Source organism: Rhea pennata, chromosome 16 (genome assembly GCF_028389875.1).
Source record: "Rhea pennata isolate bPtePen1 chromosome 16, bPtePen1.pri, whole genome shotgun sequence".
In the NCBI taxonomy this organism is placed as follows: Eukaryota; Metazoa; Chordata; class Aves; order Rheiformes; family Rheidae; genus Rhea; species Rhea pennata.
Window position 1 is genome coordinate 7,407,121 of NC_084678.1, and position 18,876 is coordinate 7,425,996.

The 18,876-nt window shown below is 40.6% G+C and overlaps 1 protein-coding gene across 1 annotated transcript; it reads right to left on the reverse strand.

Annotated features, from left to right (window-relative positions):
• Positions 1-1,014: 1,014 nt before the first annotated feature.
• YWHAB (tyrosine 3-monooxygenase/tryptophan 5-monooxygenase activation protein beta) lies at positions 1,015-15,617 on the reverse strand. Its single transcript, XM_062589310.1, has 6 exons — positions 15,487-15,617; positions 7,400-7,700; positions 6,252-6,375; positions 4,983-5,146; positions 3,465-3,560; positions 1,015-2,935 (listed from the first exon to the last, which is right to left on the reverse strand). Exons 2-6 carry the CDS (start codon positions 7,691-7,693, stop codon positions 2,879-2,881), a joined length of 735 nt encoding a protein of 244 aa, XP_062445294.1. The 5' UTR covers positions 7,694-7,700; positions 15,487-15,617; the 3' UTR covers positions 1,015-2,878.
• Positions 15,618-18,876: the final 3,259 nt, after the last annotated feature.

Genomic DNA, 18,876 nt, shown 5'->3' on the forward strand with positions numbered 1-18,876 from the left:
GGATTTATTCTTTTGGGAGCTGACAATGTCATCAGCATAGCAAGAGATTGGGAGCTGGTATACACTAAAATCGTTTAGGAGCAGGTAGGTTTATTAAGGGAGAAAAATGACAAAGCACCAATAATTACAGATAGAAATGGAGACAATCATTTAAAGTGCTGGTATAGGACAGATTAGCTGCTGATCAAGCACTAGTTAGGTAGGTTTCAGCATAATGCCTTTGCAGTAGGCAGGCAAAAGCAGCTGAGTGGCATTATGTGCAAAGCACACTTGTGTACAATTTCACTGAAAGAGTGAACTGGAAGGCTCTTAGAACAGAAAGGACACATGTTTTGGCCCCACACAACCTGCTTCATAATTTTAGGATGACTTGATATCAACAATCCTGACTATTGCCATTCACCTCTTTAAGCACTGTACTTCCAGGAAAACACACGCCCCCAGCATTTAAATGTGCATTTGTACACACATATTGCTTTCTGTACACTAATAGCTGACAAAAGTGGAGTTTGCTACAGCACATGCAGCTTATAATTCACAAGTGCAACTGGGTATGCAAACAAGTAATGGAGTTCCAAGTGAAGAGCTCATCCTGCATTCAAAAGTACGTGTTTAAAAGTTTTGTAGGTAATTAGCCAACAGCAGCAAGCACTGGAATACTGCAGCACTAGAACTGCAGCTTTGTTCATGTGCAGTGTGTTCAGATATGCAATGACTCATAGAAAGTTAAATGAAGATATTTATAGTTGCATTTCTTTTAAATCTAGCAACAACAACATATTTATAAGCATGACCCTAATAGAAACAAAGAGAACCAGTGTCCTCTGCTACAAATTTGGGAGGGTGGATGAGCAATTCTCTCTGAAAAATGAATGAGTAATTAAATATTAGTGCTTTTAGAAACCAGGAATCAATTCAAGCAATTCAAGATCTGAGCATTTAATAAAAGGAAGTGGTGATTCTACTACCAGAAGTTTTTTGCCACAAGTGGCAAAGATAACAGACACAAACAACTGATAAAATTTTTTTTTTATTATTCACTTTTGAATTCTTTTACACTTTCCTGATTATTTGTGTAAGGTGAAACTAGAACTGTTTAAAAGACATACACAAATCTAGTACATCAATAACCAGGTATTTCTTTTTGCTACACTATTCTCACAACCACGTGTGTGCTAGGCAATATAACCGTCACAGAAGCAAACTTTAGGCAGAATACTGGTCAGTAAAAACAAAGCGAAAAGAGCTACCAGATATACAGACAGGCTCGGTTCCACATTCACTACTGCATTTATCAAGCGCCAAGTATTAACTGCACAATTTGTTCAGCTAGTAGAGGGGAGTTTTAAAATCAGTGCATGAAATTCTCTCTTCAGCAGACAGATGGACAGACAAACAGATGGATCCTATATAGCTAAGTGGAATGTTAAGGTACAGGGATGATACCGCGAGACTGATGGTGACTATTCCTAATCTTTTCCACTGCATTATTCACGCAACTCTTCTTAGGTTTTACTTAATGGGACATGTTTGAGAACATAAGTAGGTGAGGGTATTTGGAGCTCAAATATTACAAGTTACAAGCATCACAAATGTATAAGGTCTGCATTCCAGTACTGGGAAATCCTGAATATTTGAGCCAGATTCTGGTACTGCCTGTAAATGGCAGATGGAAAGAGCTGAAGACTGCAACAGCACTGGCAGCTCTCAAACATCCAAGAAAGAAATCTGTCCACTAGCAGACTCAGGTCTCACCTCACCCCCCCCATCCTGGCATCAGCCATAACAAAAAAAAAAAAAAAAAAAAAAAAAAAAAAAATATGTGGGAGTCCAAAATTGCTTTAATGAAATTTAAAAAAGTAAGAGGGTTGAGGATGAACAGAGTTCAATGGGAGAAAAATTTCTATAAAGTGATCTTAAAGATGGTTCAGTGGAATATTTAGAAAGTTTTCAGGATAAATTCAAAATGGAATGGGATTACCATGGAGATTTCAATTCACCTAAGAATAAAGTAATGCAAAAGTGGCATATCATTTTATGGTATCATCCAAACTAATAAGGCCATTCAAAAAATTGAATCTTCTCCTATTGCAAGTCCATGGTAGTGAATCAAGAATCCTCACTACTGACAAATATTTAAGGTATAATTAGGTAACTTATTGCTGTGGGAAGGGGCTTAGTCATGCACGTTGTATGAGCATGAAACTACTTAAAAGTCAAATCCCAGTTACCTGCCAGTGTAAAGAGTTTGGAAATCAAGCTGCTAACTCTCCCCATTACCCTTCTACCCCAAATAAACCCAATCCCCCAAAAGATAAGATTGACAAAGTGAGCTTTTGACTGAAAGCGGTGTCTCAGACTTGGTTAAAAATGTCTACAGAGTGTGCCTGTTAAACTAATTCATAGCAGTGTTACTAACTGGAATGCCATACATAGGACTGTTTTCTTTCCATGCCCCAGTGTCACAATAGAATCTCTATAACTTTCTGTACAACTTTACAACAGAATTGTACTTCGACTATTTTAGTGCCAAATTAAGCTTGCCAGAGTTACATAATTGATGTCTACTTTTCTACCAGGAAGAGTTTTGTAAAGTCAATGGCAATCACAAAACCCATAATCACAGTGTTCAGTTAAAAATATAAACACGGTAATCATAACTGCAAATGTTCATAATAGGAAAGTTCAGAATACCATTATAATAACCGACCTCCATTTTAAGGACACAAAACATCAACCAACTGTTTTTATCCCACAGACAGTTTTTGCTACGCTGAGGTTGTGAAAGTCGATGTACTATTCTTTTTGCTTGTCGCACAAAGGGATATATGTGTAGGATACAGGGTGACATTGAACATATAGTGAAGCGTGACAGCCATTAGTTCTCTCCCTCCCCAGCATCCCCTTCATCTCCCTGGTTTTCCGACGTCCATAGCTGTAAGAAAATACAAACACATGTTTATGCTGAAAGCATGCAGTCAATTACAACTTTCAGGAAAGGGAAGACAGCATAATTAACAGTAGCTGTGCAAAATTCTCATCTAGCTTAACAGTAAAGCTGTTAAACAGCTTTTTAAAGATGTCAACTTTTTTTTTTTTTTTTTTTTTTTAACAAAAATGGGTAGACAGTTACGAGTAAAAAGCAAGCAGAAGTTGCTGTTAAGAATTGCTGTTTCTCAAGGCTGTTGAGAAACAGGAACTGCACCTTGTGTTATTGAAAAGCCGAGCCCGTTTACACCAATTAACAAGTGATTTCTAATTTTAAAATAAGTCTAATTCACCCATTAATAAAAACAGTACAATTAACACAGGCAGTTAAGACAGTACAGTTAATGACTCAGAAAAGACATTTTTTAATTGCACAGAACTACATAAATCTTCAGATGTTAAGCCTCACTTCATAGAGCCCAACAGCCTAAAGAAGTAACAGCACACAGTGCAGCAGCTTGTCCTCTGATACTTACAGTGAGATTGTCCCTAAGCAGCTGCATGATGAGAGTGCTGTCTTTGTAGGACTCTTCATTCAGTGTGTCCAGCTCCGCTATCGCTTCATCAAATGCCTAAAAACAAGCAAGACAAAGCATTTGGCTTTCACTTTCAGCTCTCTCCATTCATTTCATCTTAAATAGATCTTATAAATTTGCTGCATCATTATACAGTACCAGAAAACTACTGGTATTTTTCTCTACCACCAGGAGAACTTCAAGCCAAAGCATGCACCATATCCCTGGAAAACCAGTGGGAAAGCAGAAGTTGTCTTGGGGTCCAAACTAAAGCTCAGAACAACTCTACTGCCATGCCAAGTACTGAAAAGGCAAACATGGTTATTGCCATACTGGAGAATGCTTCACACAGCTCAAAGTCAAGATTCAAGAGGAGCAACATTAGAGTACTCTTCCTGGAGTACTTTCATTAGAAATGAAGGCCTCAGTGGTTTGAGGTGGCAGTAAAATAAAATTGAAAAGTCAGAAGTATCATTAAATGAGTATGTATATACATGTGTGTGTGTGTGTGTGTAATATATATTGCAAATATAAGCTGGTAGGAAAGAAAATGGGAGACAAAGGTTTTTTTTGAGGATGGAGGTGGAAGCTTTTGGATTTCTTTTTGAAGCAGCATAGAAAAATCAAGAATGTTCCACTAGAAATCAACAAAGTCACTCTTTCCACTAATGTATTATGCATGGAAATCCATGCTGCAAGTCTGAAAGCTAAGAATCATGAATAAAGGCCCTTTTTTCTATTCAGGTTTCAACAGCTATAAGCACATTAACTAAAAAAAAAAAACCAAAAACTGCACAGAAACAGCAGCTACATTTTCCATACCAAAACATTATTTCTTGTTAAAATGTATGATCAATACGTAGATGAAAAATGCAAAGATTCACCTAATGCCATATTATTCAAGTTACTACCAGATGACTTTTACAGATACAAAAACGTCCATTTAGAAGACGCTAATCTTATTTTAGAGTAAAAGTATTTTAGAGAGAAGGTTAAGAGAAAAATGACTAGCTAGTTGTTTGGCACAACCAATTACACAAGCTCTTTCAGGTCTCTGGAGAGATGGGAGACATGAGCACACACACACATTTTGGGCTGTGACTAATCACACAGAAGGCAATCAATGTATTTGCTAGGTATTCAAATTAAAACAACTTTCACTTTAGAAGTGTTAAATTAATTCAAGTGTTTTTGAATTTAATATAAGTGCATTCTAAGAGAATTACATGGATGTGCAAAGAGACACTTTCTCTCACCTTTCACCGGATCAATTGTACTAGCAAATTAACATCCATTTAACTTAGCTAGCTAACTTAGTTTTACTTTCTTGAAAATACATAAAGATGACAACAGTCTAAAGATGCCAACATTTTTAAGGACTTCGATTTGAGGAAGCATATCTATTTTCAAAGCGCTATTGTACACATGTAATTATCTCCTTAGCCTCCACGAGACTGGTAATATGAAGAGTGTGCTTACCGTCTTTGCCAGATTACAGGCTTTTTCAGGAGAATTGAGTATCTCATAATAGAAGACAGAGAAATTGAGAGCCAAACCAAGTCGAATAGGGTGCGTTGGTTGCATCTCTTTCTTGCTAATTTCAAAAGCCTCCTGGTAAGCTTGCTGAGAGTTCGCTACAGTTGCTGCAAGTAATCACATTAATGCACAGCACATTATTGTACTTTAAGGGTGAACCTATTATATTCTTCATCCAGACAATGAAATAGGAATTACTATGACCAGATATTCATACACTTACATGAGCACAGGAGCTTCCTTTAGTGATTTTAAATGTAAAGCCTACCACTGGCTGAACTATTAAGGCAAAAATACTTTGTATTGATAAAGCTTTGACCTATGGAAATTAAGTTCAAAATTTTAAGAGACTTAAGAAGAAATTTATTCAAAATAAAATCTAATCAATCTGAATGTACGTAAGTTTTACCATACTCAAAGTCCACTGTGCTTAAGTACTAGTGTCTAGCCTAGCTAATCAAGAAGTGGTTCTGAACAATAAACCCAGACAAAACCATCTGGGAAGAGAGGTACCTAAACCACCTATTTAAACACTCCTGAGAAGAAACTTACAGTAGGTAGTTCCTGATCCTGAACTTCACATTCCAGTTTGGGGTTTCAGAAGAAACACAATCCTGGGTGATAGGTAACAACAAGCTCCAGAAGGATGGCCAACTAAAGTAGCAAGCTACAAACCACATTAGCCACTCACTGGGAAGTCAGGCACAGCAAAGTACTGCTTTAACAGTTCAGGATTAATGATATTAGAATCTAGTAACTCAAGATGCCACTTCTGAATGCAAAAAGCTTGCAAATAGCAAAGACTTGTAAGCTAAAGCCATAGTTTAAACAGGAGACAATAGCAACAGAGCAGAGCAAACAGAGAGACATAGCAATGAGGCAAGCCATGGTCCAGAAAAAAAAACCTCACATTCTCCTCTTCCATGCATCAGGAAAAGGATGTGACACTTCCAAATACGCTAATAAACAGCTGCTGAGGTTGGAGGCTGCAAGTAGAATTTGGTCGATTTGATGAACTTCTGTCAATCACTTCTGTTAATTTCACTGAAGTCTAATTTTCTAAAAGTGACAAGCACTGTGCCAGTCTTTAATACTACAGAGCAATAGTGAAAGAAATATATTTCAAATTAGGGGAAAAAACAACAACAACAAAAAAGTATTTTTATACTTTGTTCTGCTCAGTCCCCAGCAGAATGAGAGATTTCTACCTACTTTGCTTATTGTCCCCAGATGCCACCTCTGAAAGGTATCTGTAGTAATCTCCTTTCATTTTCAAATAGAAGACCTTGCTTTCTGGCTGCGTGGCATTGATAATAAGGTATTTATCCAGGAGCTCCTGAGAAAGCAAACATCAAATATTTTTTAAGTCACAAAAATGTCTGAAACAGCCTCATTACAATGGTAAGCAGGAACTGTTAAACCATTAACAATGACTTATGCATACTCGTATGTTAAGCATTTTGTCTACTGTTACCTAAGCTCAAAGAAAAGAAACTACTTGTATCTTAATCCCTGGAAAGCAGAAAACTTGCTATATTGAGGCTTTCCACAATTCATTCCTGTAGAACCAGGTAACTAACAAGGCTTTAAGATATTCCTTGAATCAAACTGATCAAAACCTGTGTACATAAGCGAGCTAACCAAGGGCTGCAGCTTGAAATTAACACAAGCCTAGTCACTGTTGCTTCCACAGATTTAAGTTCTGTAGCAGTGAAATTACCTAAAACATTCTATCTGCAACTTAGGTGAAAAGCTCTGAATAGCAAAGTTAGCTCATGTACATTCAGAAAAAGAAAATGCAAAGGCTGAGAGTACTAACAGCACCTGTCCTTTGTCAAACAGCAGACCTTTCACGAAGTGAACAGTACTAAGAAAGTACTAACAGTACTTTCACTCTTTTAAGTGAAAGAAACAAACAAACCAAAAAAAAAAAAAAAAAAAAAAACTGATTTGGAGGACAAGTATACACCTTTTCCATTCCATTAAAAGGACTAAGCAAGCCTCAGGTTGTTAAATACTCTCATTAAGGAATGCTAAGTAAGGGGTAGGCTTTTTAGCAGGACTCATGCCCTAAATTTACTTTCATGATTATCACTAGCCAGTAGTTAGGGGTCTTCCACACAGAACTTTAAAGTAGAAAAAAATCCAAACAAATAAAGCAATTTTGTAACAGGCGAGTATCCAATGAATTACACAAGAAAAACTAGATTATTTAGGAGCTAGAACTGGACTTAAGTGTCTATGCAAAGTTATTTCTCTGCTAAGGTGTTGCAGTGTCTATAGACCTCATAAGATTCCTTAAGCCTCTCTGAAGAATGCTGCAGTACTAACTACTGTTATTTTTGCTGTTGGATTATTACCAGAACATCATTGCAGATATCCTGCAATTCAGCCTCAATTTTCTCACGATATTCTCTTCCCATCTGCTGTTTTTTCTCATTCCTCTCTGTTTTCTGTTCAATGCTGGAAATTACACGCCAAGATGAGCGACGAGCACCAACGACATTCTTGTAGGCAACCGACAGTAGATTCCTTTCTTCATTGGACAGTTCATGCCCTTGCTCAGTGACAGCCTTCATAGCAGCAGCCATGTCATCGTAACGCTCGGCCTGTTCAGCCAGTTTGGCTTTCTGTACCAACTCACTTTTATCCATGGCTATCCTGTAATTGGTGGGGAGGAAGGACACAGAAAATGTCTCTTGATTGTCTGTACCCCAGAAGTGAATGCTGAAGGGTGAAGCAGAAGTCAGGCACTAATAAGTGGGAAGTTCATCAACTCTAGTAAAGTAACTTACTTGAAGAGTTTTTTAAAATATATATATTCATTTGTTTTACAAGTTATACACTATCAACATGTAAGCATTATTCTTCAAAATGCAACAAAATTCATACTGACCTTAGGTTAAACATATCAGTAAGTTCCCTATGTAGACCTCTGCCCTTTTCCATACTGCCCATAATGGTAAGCCTGAGAGGCACTGCATGTTCTCACACAGAAGCCAACATGTCTTTTCTTTTTCTTTTTTTACACTATTCTACACATTATTCTACAACAAAAATAGTTTAAAAGTACTGAGGCACTGGACAGCTCCTTACGACACTGAACAGCTTTTACACGCTACACAAGGTGTTTCTGTGGATTTAAATAAACCACGTTCAGCCGTAGCTGTTGACAGCCTCAGATGATACATTTATACTATTCTGCCAGATATTTTTTTTCTTTTAGAACATGCATTGACATATACGCAAGGGACAGTCCTACAGATCAAGAATGGCCGCAACCTCAGGTTTCCAAGATCTTTTAAATAACGTTGATGTGCATGACAACTGAATGGAAGATGGCCCACACAATAGTTACTACTACAAAACCAATTGTTTATATGGAAACAATTTGTTTATTATATCCCATACAGCAATTTAGCAACTGAAGCCAAGAAAAACACATCACATGACCACAAGGCCCCTGACTGAGTGCAACTGAAGAACTTAAGCAATGAAAAACTAAGTTAGCAAAGAACGTGTCAGTGTGGAAACTGAACGTTGCTTACTTCTACCAGGCAGTGACAATGTAAGTTTAGTCTGCTATGGAACTAGCAGGCCTATATACAGTCAGTCACCTAGGTCAGATTCACAGAACTAAAACACTGTCTTCATCATAGGAAGTGGACCTCAATACCTCACATAAACTCCCAGATGCCCCAGATTTATCAGTAAAATTTCTCCAAGTATGTAAGCATCCATTTTTACACAAGCCCAGAACTGTCATTCTTGTTAGTACTGAACAATTTTCCCTAAAGCCCAATCAGGATTCTCAACTTATAGATCAGAAGTTTTCAGCCTGAGACGTAATAGCCTAAAGAAAACTCCTAAGAGAATAAGAAAAAATAAGTAGGAAGTTTACCATTGACTTACAGGCTTATGTTCATTAGACAAGGGCCCACCACTCTCTACAGATAAAGCCACAGCTCTAGCTGTTTCCATGCCTCTCTACTCCAAGGGACCCATCTGACAGTGTCACACATATTGCCCAGTTTGTGTTTAATGCAAGTGTCATCTGCCACCCTATTATGCTGGGAAACCTTTACACCAAAGCTCCAACCAGAACCTGTGTATGCAGAGTTTCACAGTTACATTTCCTACCAAGGACAGAACCCCAACTACAAAGTTACTTGGGAAGGACTTATTAAATCCCTCCAGTTAAAGCTGCTTTAGCAAAAAACAAATCAAAAAACCAAACAAACAAAAAATCAAAAAAACGCCAAAAGTATAAAGTCAAACCATGTTATTTCATATCAAAACTGCTGGAGTAGAACCAGCAATCGAATGTCCTACCCACTACATGTGTGCAAGCCACACTCACTCCTCCTTGTATTCTAAGCTCTTTTGTGGATCTAGCCCAATGCATCCTCCACACAAGGCACTCAAGCAGGATATGTAATACTAAAACCAGCCTCCTGAAAGAGAGTGCTTTCTGGCAGACTTGTAAGTGGATTTCTTCAGTAGATCAATTCCATTTCAAATACTGCTTTTAAATCAGTAGATTCTGGCACTTATTAAAAGGTGACATACAGATTTTTTCAGACTGAAGCCCTCAACAAGACAGACTGATTGTGGGTAGCAGCACCACAAGTTATCTTGTAATACATGATTAATTTGGCTCTGTTTTCCCCAAGAGGGTTTTACTACAGGGATATATTGTGTTATCATTAGCTTCTGCAGACCACCAAAAAGAATAGTTACTGAAGATGGGAAGGGATGAGTGGAGTTCTTGATGTAATTTTTTTTCACATTCTGAAGCATATCACTGTAACAGCATATAAGAGACCTAAGGAAATCATCACCAGACCATTTACCACTGATAGAAACCATTTAAATTTTAATTATTGTGTTTAATTACAAAACTTGTAAATCATTCCCTTAACTCAGCAGTAAGTTAGATTACATGCTAGGAACTAGTTTGTGGTTGCATTCCTTTGCTCACTCACTGTAATCTGAACATGAACAAGCTACACCTGAATAATGCCTTTTTTTTTTTTTTTTTTAATTACAAGAGCCAATTTTAAACAACAGGACATCTAAAAAAACAGTTAAACAGTTCTCTTTGCCTTACAGCATCCACAGCTTCCTGAAGCATTTCTATTGCAATCATCTTATCTTCCTCTCTTGCTCCTATGGAATGCAATTACTTTGTAGAAAAGGCTGCTTGTTGAAGTCCAGAGGCACATAGCTCCAATACAGTTTACATTTTGCCATTGAAAGGCCAGTATTATCTTTGATCTGTACTTTGCCAATAGTGGTCTAAATTGTAGACAAGTCATCTGTGCAGAATTCAGTTTACAAACAGTAAAGTTTAGTTTAGAAATGGCGCTGAGTTTGTTTTTATCAAGCTTACTGACATATTTATTTTTAAATGAAAGTCAGTTCCTGGCAGTCAATGAGTTCATGTAAGGACAAAGTAAGGAAATCGGAGAGAAATGCAAGGGCATAAAGAGCTAGTGGATAAAAGCTGGTATGTATAAACCAGTTTAGCACATCAACTACATAGCCCAAACACTAGCACAAAGCATTATAATGCTGTTTATCAAACAACTTTACTCAGTAATCTAACAATTATGTACATCTTAAATTTCAGTAATGATTTTTTTAGCAAAATTTAAGTTCCTCCTTTCAATAAACTTGTTTTTTTTTGCCATATATTAAAATAACAGTGTATAGGGGCCTGATTTGTTTAGTTATTTCATCTTAATATCTATACTGTTAGTAGGTTTGCTATGAAATCATAAAATGCTATTCAATACAATGTATTCAACACAACCTCAATTCAATAAAAAAACTCATTGTCCCACATCAAAATGTCTCTCATCTAACAATAAGTCTACCATTATTTTTTTTCACAGGGTGCTGCATAAAGGAACACTGTTAAAATCCTTATTTTATTCTCCATTGCTTACCTTTTTAGAAGCTTGGAGAAGAGCTTTGCAGAGCTATGCTGGCTTGAGCTCCAAAAGAGGGAAGTGTTTGCCAGAAGAAAAAAGAGATATAAGGAAAGGAGTGATGTTTGAAAAGGCAAAGAAGCAACTATCAGTTATAATTGGTCTCTCCCATAAAGGAGATGAAAGCCACATTCCGACAAAGGATCAGTGTGCCGCAGTCTGAAACAAGCAAAGCTTAGAGCTGAAAATAGTCCTAGGCCACAAACAGAAGCCATCTAATAGGGGTTACCTGCAGCTAGGAGCGAAACACAAAGGTGACAAACAGAAGGCCGAAAGGAATGGTCTGTTCTAGTACTAATGAAGCCATGCCATGTTGGCAAGGTGGAAAGAGGGAAGATGGAAGGAGTGAGGGCGTGCAAATTGCAGCCATGAAGGAATCCTGAAACTTGTTCATTCTGCGCAGAAAATTCACATATCAGATGCATTAATAAATGTCAAATTCTTAAGACTCTGCCTTCTTAAGAATCTGTCAAACTACAGCTTAGTAGCCCTGAAAAACATTGGCTGGACATTATTTACAATAAGAAATGCCAACCACTAGCCAACAGTCACAGCCAATAGCACTCAGCTGCCAGAAATTTGAATCATCCTACTTCCCACACTCAAATAGAAAAAAAAAAAAACTCTCCCATACAGCCTAAGATCTTTCAACCTCTGTTACAAGTGTAGAATAACATCTACACCAATGCTAAGTCACAACTGTTTACTTCCTCCCCTCCTCCCCTAAAAGAGCTTTATAACTATGTAGATGAGGTTCTAATATATATTATAAGACACTAGAGGTAGATGTCAAAAGCTGTATAACACATTAGTTCATAACTGCCTTGCCACCTTCAGTGGAGAAGCAATAAGGAATGGATGGTATGACCATCCTGGAAACAGCAGCTAGTCAAAGTATGCCCACAGAATTGTCATGAGAGGATAAATGCATAGAATTGGAGGCTTAGGTCTCACTGGCAGCTGTGGAGTAAAACGTGTAGACAACTACTCTTCTGAACAGTGCAAGAGCTTGAGGAGAACTACCTCTCACTACTCAGCAGTGACTACACCTGCTTGGTAGCCTTTATTACTTCCAATCTTTATGAGCTGTTTAGGACAAAGTCAAAACAGATCAGATGTAACTGCATTAAAAGTCTGCAGAAATCAGATGAAAACTGATACGGAAAAAAATCTGGCTTATATAACATATTGAACTGGCAAGACAATACTAATAAGCCTACGTTGGCCTGAAGTCTGCTGCTTTCAATGACCTGTTCTTCTAATGCTAATTAAAGTCATTGATTTTTTGGTATTGTTTTTCTCTTTATAACAAGCATGATAAGCTATCAGAGAAACGCTTTCACTTTGGAAAGAACTGTGAGAAAGCAGTGCTATTACCGGATTGACATACAGGTCACTAATGAGAAAGGTAGAGATGCAGATTAACAGACCAACATCTCACTGGGAAAAATGAATGTAAAACCAGATTTTGTCAAACGTGACACAATCATATTTCTCAGACCTTGCAAGTATATACAAGTCATGACTGGAAAAGCAGCAGACTGGAGCAGAATTTATAGCTCAATCTACCAAAAACATGTGGACATACCTTATTTGATTTCTGCATAGGCAATTCATTCCAAAATTAAACACTCATATGAGATAAGCGGTATTTCAAATTGCAGTTCTATAATTACAAAGACTAAGAGCTTTGGCATAGGTAGAAGCTATTTCTAAAACAAATAGAAAATCTTTCCCCATAACTCAGGTACATACATGCTGACACAAGAGCTGCAGTGCTGGCAGAATGTGCATGATGTCAGTGGTATTCAGTATCAAGTAGACATTGCTCACAGTAGCTGTTCTTTATAGGAATGAATCAACTCTCTTTAAATAAAGTGGAAGAAACCTTCTTTGCTTAATTTTCATATTAGGTTTTTCTCTCCATTGGTTGTGTTTTTCTATTGTGATTTTAGCACTCAGGTATGGTGTGAGAATGCTAGAAACAACATACAGGTTACTCACTGACATCATCATTCTCATTCATTTTCTCACTGCAAACAACCCTGTACATCACCCAAAGCACATGAATGCAGAACATTCTTTCAAACGCCACTAAATATTGCTAAATAATTTATCAAGAAATGAACATGTCCAGTAAGAGCTGAACACTGAAAGATGGATAGCTCCTCTATAACTGTCAAGAATTTAGTATAACAACAAAATCATTAAAATTTACTGTAAAACTAATGAGGGAAAAAGAAAATGACTTCATACTTGTGATATGCTCCCTGAGTACCACACAACTTTAGCCTCCTCTGCATCTTCTGATTAACCATATAGCCTGACCTTCAGCACAAATGTACATGCTACTGTTAAGATAAAATTAACATTCTACAAACCATTGCCTAAACTTGCTCCAGCCACCTTCAGCCATCATTACTTGCTGCTTCCTAAAGCTAGCCGACACCACTTTTTCTAAATGACGTTCAATGTTTTTTGATCTTATAGACAATTAAGAATTTTCTATCAGAGGTACTGATAATGTGTAAGGATACTGATATTGCTTGAAAAACTTAAATCTAGTGACAGTAGACTTGCTCTTCTTAACTTCCTGAAAAAGAGGGACTGCAGGCCAGAACACACTGCACTACTGCATAACTACGGCACTCTTTACAGGAGAGTAGCAGGTGGAGACAAGCATTCAGTTCCAAAGTACAATATACTTACATGGTTACACCTCTTTTTTTCTAACTAGCATAATCGTTTTTGGCTAAAGTCCAGGCAGAGATAGTGAGTTATCTCCAAAAATCTTCCCTCAGGTGTAAAATTCATGCCAAGCTAATTATTCATATTGCAGGAAAATCGTTTTTATTAATAATAAACTTAGAGTATTTATATTACAAAGAGGAGCAAAAAGTGTGGCCATATATAAAGCACACTACTGTAATGCCTTAGTTTTACTGGGATGGATTAAGATACCAGATGGATTAGAGTACTAGCTTTTTACACCATTATTCAAATGATTATTTACTTAACACATCCTCATCTGAGTTTGCTCATATACATCACAAAAAGCTGCATCCTGGCAGAGGCCTCCTTAAAGAAAAGGCTCAACATCAGAATAGCAAAGATCAGAACATGCAGTACTGACATAACTAGGTTGAAAAAACTGCACTAAGCCCATCTGTGCTATGAGCCTACCACTTTGATACCATTTTGATTAGGGAAATATTAAAAATATAAACACATCGCATAGTCCATCTTTTTATTTGCAATCATTTAGTATCAAGAGTGAAGAAAGCATTAGCATCCTTACTTTTTTCCTTTAAAAGCTAATTTACCTTTCCAAGTCATTTAAAAGTAAATTTCTCTTTTAATAAAAAAGCATTCAAATTTTTGGACTGGTATCCTGGAGCAGTGAATGTGTGAAGTTTCAAGTAAGCCTTACAAATGTCCTTAAACTCTCTGATTTTTATACACAGCAATTTAGTTTTTATAGTCCTACACGACATGTAATGCTTCCCCACCATCAAAAAAGCTAAAGTGAAACAAAACAACAAAAAAGCTGAAAACAACCAGTTTATACTGTGATCTTTGCACTAGATACATTTTTGCTCCCAGTTGCTAACACAATGATTCCATGCCACTCACATTTTGATCATCCCAATTAATACCTGCAGATTATACATACCTCAGATAAAACCTACGGTTATTAGTTTTTTATTATTGCCCAGTCTTCTTATATGTCAGGACTAGCTTGAAGCAACCTTCTTCCCCTCTGCAGTCTTCCCTAAACTCACCTCTACTCCCAAACAGATGCAAATAATCAAACTTTGAAAAAAGACAATAAATTTACGTCAGCCCGTTCATGACCGCGCGAGGCGTTTCCGCGATCACCCCTCGGGCGACACGAGAAGGCTCATACGGAGCGTCACAGGAACAGCAGACGCCCCGCAGCGCTGCAGGGACTCATCGCTCCGGGCAGGCGCCGAGCCCGGCTTTCGTGAGAGCTGCGAGGAACACCTTCTTCCTTCCCCCAGCGCCCGGCCGGAGGGGCCACGACCGCGGGGGCCGGCAAGAGCCTCCGCAGCGGCCGCCGAGGGCCGGCAGGGCAGGGCAGGGCAGGGCAGGGCGGCGGCGGCGCCGGGCCCGCCCGCTCCGCACAGGTGCGCGCGCCCGCCGCACCCCGCGCCGCCAGTGACTCAGGCTGGGTGGGGCAGGGCCGGGCGCGGGGCGGCGGCGGCGCCTGGCCCGCGCCCCGCAGCGGCGGCCGGGGCAGGGTCACGCCGTTACTCGGCCCCGCTCCGCTCGGCTCCTCTCGGCCGGGCCGGGCCGGGCCGGGCCGGGCCGGGCCCCCACCCCCGCCGCGCCAGGGCCGCGCCGCCGCGCCAGGGCCGGGCCGGGCCGGGCCCCCCGCGCCGCCCGGCGCCCCGCGGCGGCCCGCGAGGCCCCGGCGGCCCCGCGGCGCTCACCTGGCGGCGCGGGCCCCACGGCCTGGCTCCCGGGCGGCGGAGGCGACTGCGAGCGCGCGGCCGCGTCGCGCAGGCACACACGGCGCTCACACACCCTGCAGCGCTGCGGCTCCCACTTCCGGCGCCGCCGACACGCCCCTTCCGGCGCGAGGCGGAGCGGGCGGGGGTGGGTGGGTGCTCCCAGCCCCCCGCCCCGCCCCACCTCCCCACCGGGCCGCCGCACGCTCGGTTGCTATAGCAACGCCGGGGCGCACCGCCCCCCCCAGCCGAATGGGGTGGGGGGTGGGGGGGAGCCCTGCGCGTGCGCGCCGCGGCGGCGCGCAGCCGCCCTCGCCCCGCCCGGCCCTGAGGGAGCGCGCGGCCGCCTCCCCTCAGAGCGGCGGCGCGCGGCAGCTTCGTGCTCCGCGGGGTCGCTGATCCCGCGGGGTCTGCCGGCTCGGCAGCGAGCAGCGGTCACACAGCGGCTGCGGAGCGGAGACACCCCCAGGCCGGGGCTGCTGCCCGGACAGGCCCTCGTCGCGCACTGCTCGGGGGCGAGGGGTTGTCCCGGCCCTGCTGTGCCCCTCACCCCCCTGCAAGAGGCACCAGGCCGCAGTGCCCACTGCCCGTGGGATAACCGGTCAATCTTACACAGATTCCAGTTTGAAACTTCACATCCTTGACGTTACTCATCAATAATCCCATATCTGTCAGATCTTGTCCCTCTTTAGCATTTAAGCTCTCAATTTCAGCCTTGAACTGCAATTTATACAATAAAGCATTAATCCTTAGTCTGTGCTGAGTACTGACCCCCACACACTCCCCCAAATGACAAGTTTGTAACAGTCAAAGCATTATTACTGGGGCTAAAAGCAGCGTGTTCAGTTACAATAACCTGGAGTCCAATTTTGTCACACACTTTCAGATAAACTCCTGCTCCTGTCAAAACCATGGACAGATTGCTCTTCAGTGGTGGAAGGACTTCATTAGTTTCTTGAAGAGTCTCAGTCCAAAGGTCAATTACTTTGGAAAGTCAAGAGAAAAAAAAAATGAATCAGCACCTGTGAGTTATCTTAATGATTCAGCTAGATGAATTTATCATTTTTCTTCTCTAGGCTAAATTTTTCTTTCCCCCCCTCATATTTTCTACAAAAGATACTTTCTAGATTTCAGTCCTAGACAGTATTCTTGATGCCTTAGGAGTACTGATCAGTGGTAAAATTACTTCATGTGTCTGGTATAAAATGCTCCTTTTCAGTCTATCCCAGTACACTCTTTGGTTTGTAGGAGGATATTGTCGTTGACTGTTCATTTGATCACCCCTATTTGTACCCCCTTGCTGCCTTGCTGTGTAGTTTAGCCAGTCACTCCCCTGCCCATGCTTTCAGTTCACTAACTCTCCTTGCACTAGGTGCACCCTATTTCCTCAGTATTATTTCTCCAATCTCAAATTATGAGCATCACTTCTGAAGTGCTTATAATCCTTCTTAACTGCTTTTTTTTTTGAAAAATTAAGTGCATTTTCCACTGCATTATCCAAGCAGAGCAGTTCAGCACAGTGTAGTTATATATAGCTAAAACTGTGTACTTTTACAGAGAACATTACTGCTCCTGCATTTGGGTACATGTTGAGGCAGAGGCTGGAGCTGTAAACTATTGAGATTGCTTTGTTATTATAGTTCATTTCTCTATGAGTTTGCCTTCCTCTAGGGTCTTGCTAATCATCTTATTCCTAATTCAGTGGCAGAGATGAGGAATACTTCCCACAGCTCCTACAGGCACAGAAGGGCAAGGGCTAGAATACATGCAAAATCTTAGCTCTGAAACAAGTTGCAAAGCAACAAGACTTTATAAGGATCACCTTTCAGAGGAGGAAGTAGATTGATTTGACTTGGCTCAAAAGGAACTAAGATAAGAGATTCAAAACTTTGTAAAATGACAGCCTTTCTCAAGGACAGACTCAATCCATGAATAAACAAGCTCAACACAGACCAACGAACCGGCCTAGTTCTTCAGTAGGAAATGCACTGCAATCTTAAGTTTTCCAAAACCACCACATTTCAGGGCAATAAGCAAGAACAAATCTGACTCGGCTTTCACAGCTGGTCAGCAGTTAACTTTGTCACTGGTCTGCAGAAAGAAGGCCCACTAGGCTGAAAGCACACATCTTGAAGTGCTCAGTGAGTTGCAGGCAGGTGCAGGTGAGTAAAACCACAAGGAAAGAAATCACACAATTGTGCTCTGAGGAAGGGGACAGACAGCCCATTGTCAGGATCGAGCCCCCTCATTAGAGAAGCAGGGCATTATAAGAACTGCAAGACCTGTATTTTCATCTGGATATGCAGTGTGCTTCACCATTTGAGGAGACCTCTCTGCAGACAGCTGAGATGTGCAAGGACAGTTTGTTCCCATTTGTTGCATGTTTCATTAGGGAAAGGGCAACAGAATATTTCTCTAATATTAGGTTTACTTGGCATCAACAGTTACAAGAGGAGGAATCATCTCATTATGAAAGATGGCCTGCTGCCAATGAAGGCAGGCTGATTCTGCTCTCTGCACGAGCAGTGATTCTAATTTGTCCCCAGCAGATGGCACAAGGTGCCTGCCCTGAGGTGTCTGACTTCTTGCAGCATGATAGCGAACCCGAAATATGTAGCAAAATATTGTATTTAAATTGCTAAATAGTTATAAATAGTCACCACATCGTGTTTCACATGCATCCTTAAGACAGTCAGGTACCACATTGTGACAGACACAAACCAGCTAGCTATATTTATCAAGCATCCAGGGGGTCCTTTTATCAGGACTGAAGCATAGTCCACAAACATCTGACTTCCTGAAGTATTCAGCCATTATTTCTCTTCAGGTATACACATAACTTTTTCAGCAAGAATAGAAGAAAAAAGTTTGGGTTCCTCTCTTAACCCATCTACCCAGAAGGGAAACAAACTCCTAAATTCACCCACCTTTCTAACCAGTTCTGCTCCCTCTTTGAGCCCTTTCCACAGTGAAGCCCCTTAGCGTGCTTTCAAGGGCCAAAGCCTGAAGAACTGGCTCAATTTAGCATTCAAGCAGTCTGAACACTTCTGCAAATGCTAAGCGTTTTCAAATGAAGGACTAGTTCTCTGGCCCTACTTTTGTATCAGTTGTCTTTGTCTCACTGTCAGTTGTGAGCCTGCTTCCTTCTACTGCCTTTCCCTCCAACAAAAATTACCCTCCCTGCCTCCTGATTGCTCTCCTCTTACACTTGGTATCCTGTCTTTTATAGTTCCTTTTCCCAATTCTTCCCTCAGGCTACATCATCCCAAAAGCTTATACTCTAAGCCTACTTGTTTCTGTAATTTTTCTGGCATTAACTTTTGGTATGTGCCTTCTAACTATCCACTAGTCTAACCGTTATCTTGTGTATCC

Bases quoted from the DNA above. Each gene is read 5' to 3' on its own strand.
- YWHAB (XM_062589310.1), bottom strand. From the start codon at position 7,693: ATGGATAAAAGTGAGTTGGTACAGAAAGCCAAACTGGCTGAACAGGCC. The intron at 5,147-6,251 runs GTAGGTAGAAAT...GATTACTTGCAG, and splicing joins ATCTGGGGACAATAAGCAAA to CAACTGTAGCGAACTCTCAG. The intron at 3,561-4,982 runs GTAAGCACACTC...GCTTGTTTTTAG, and splicing joins CCTGTAATCTGGCAAAGACG to GCATTTGATGAAGCGATAGC.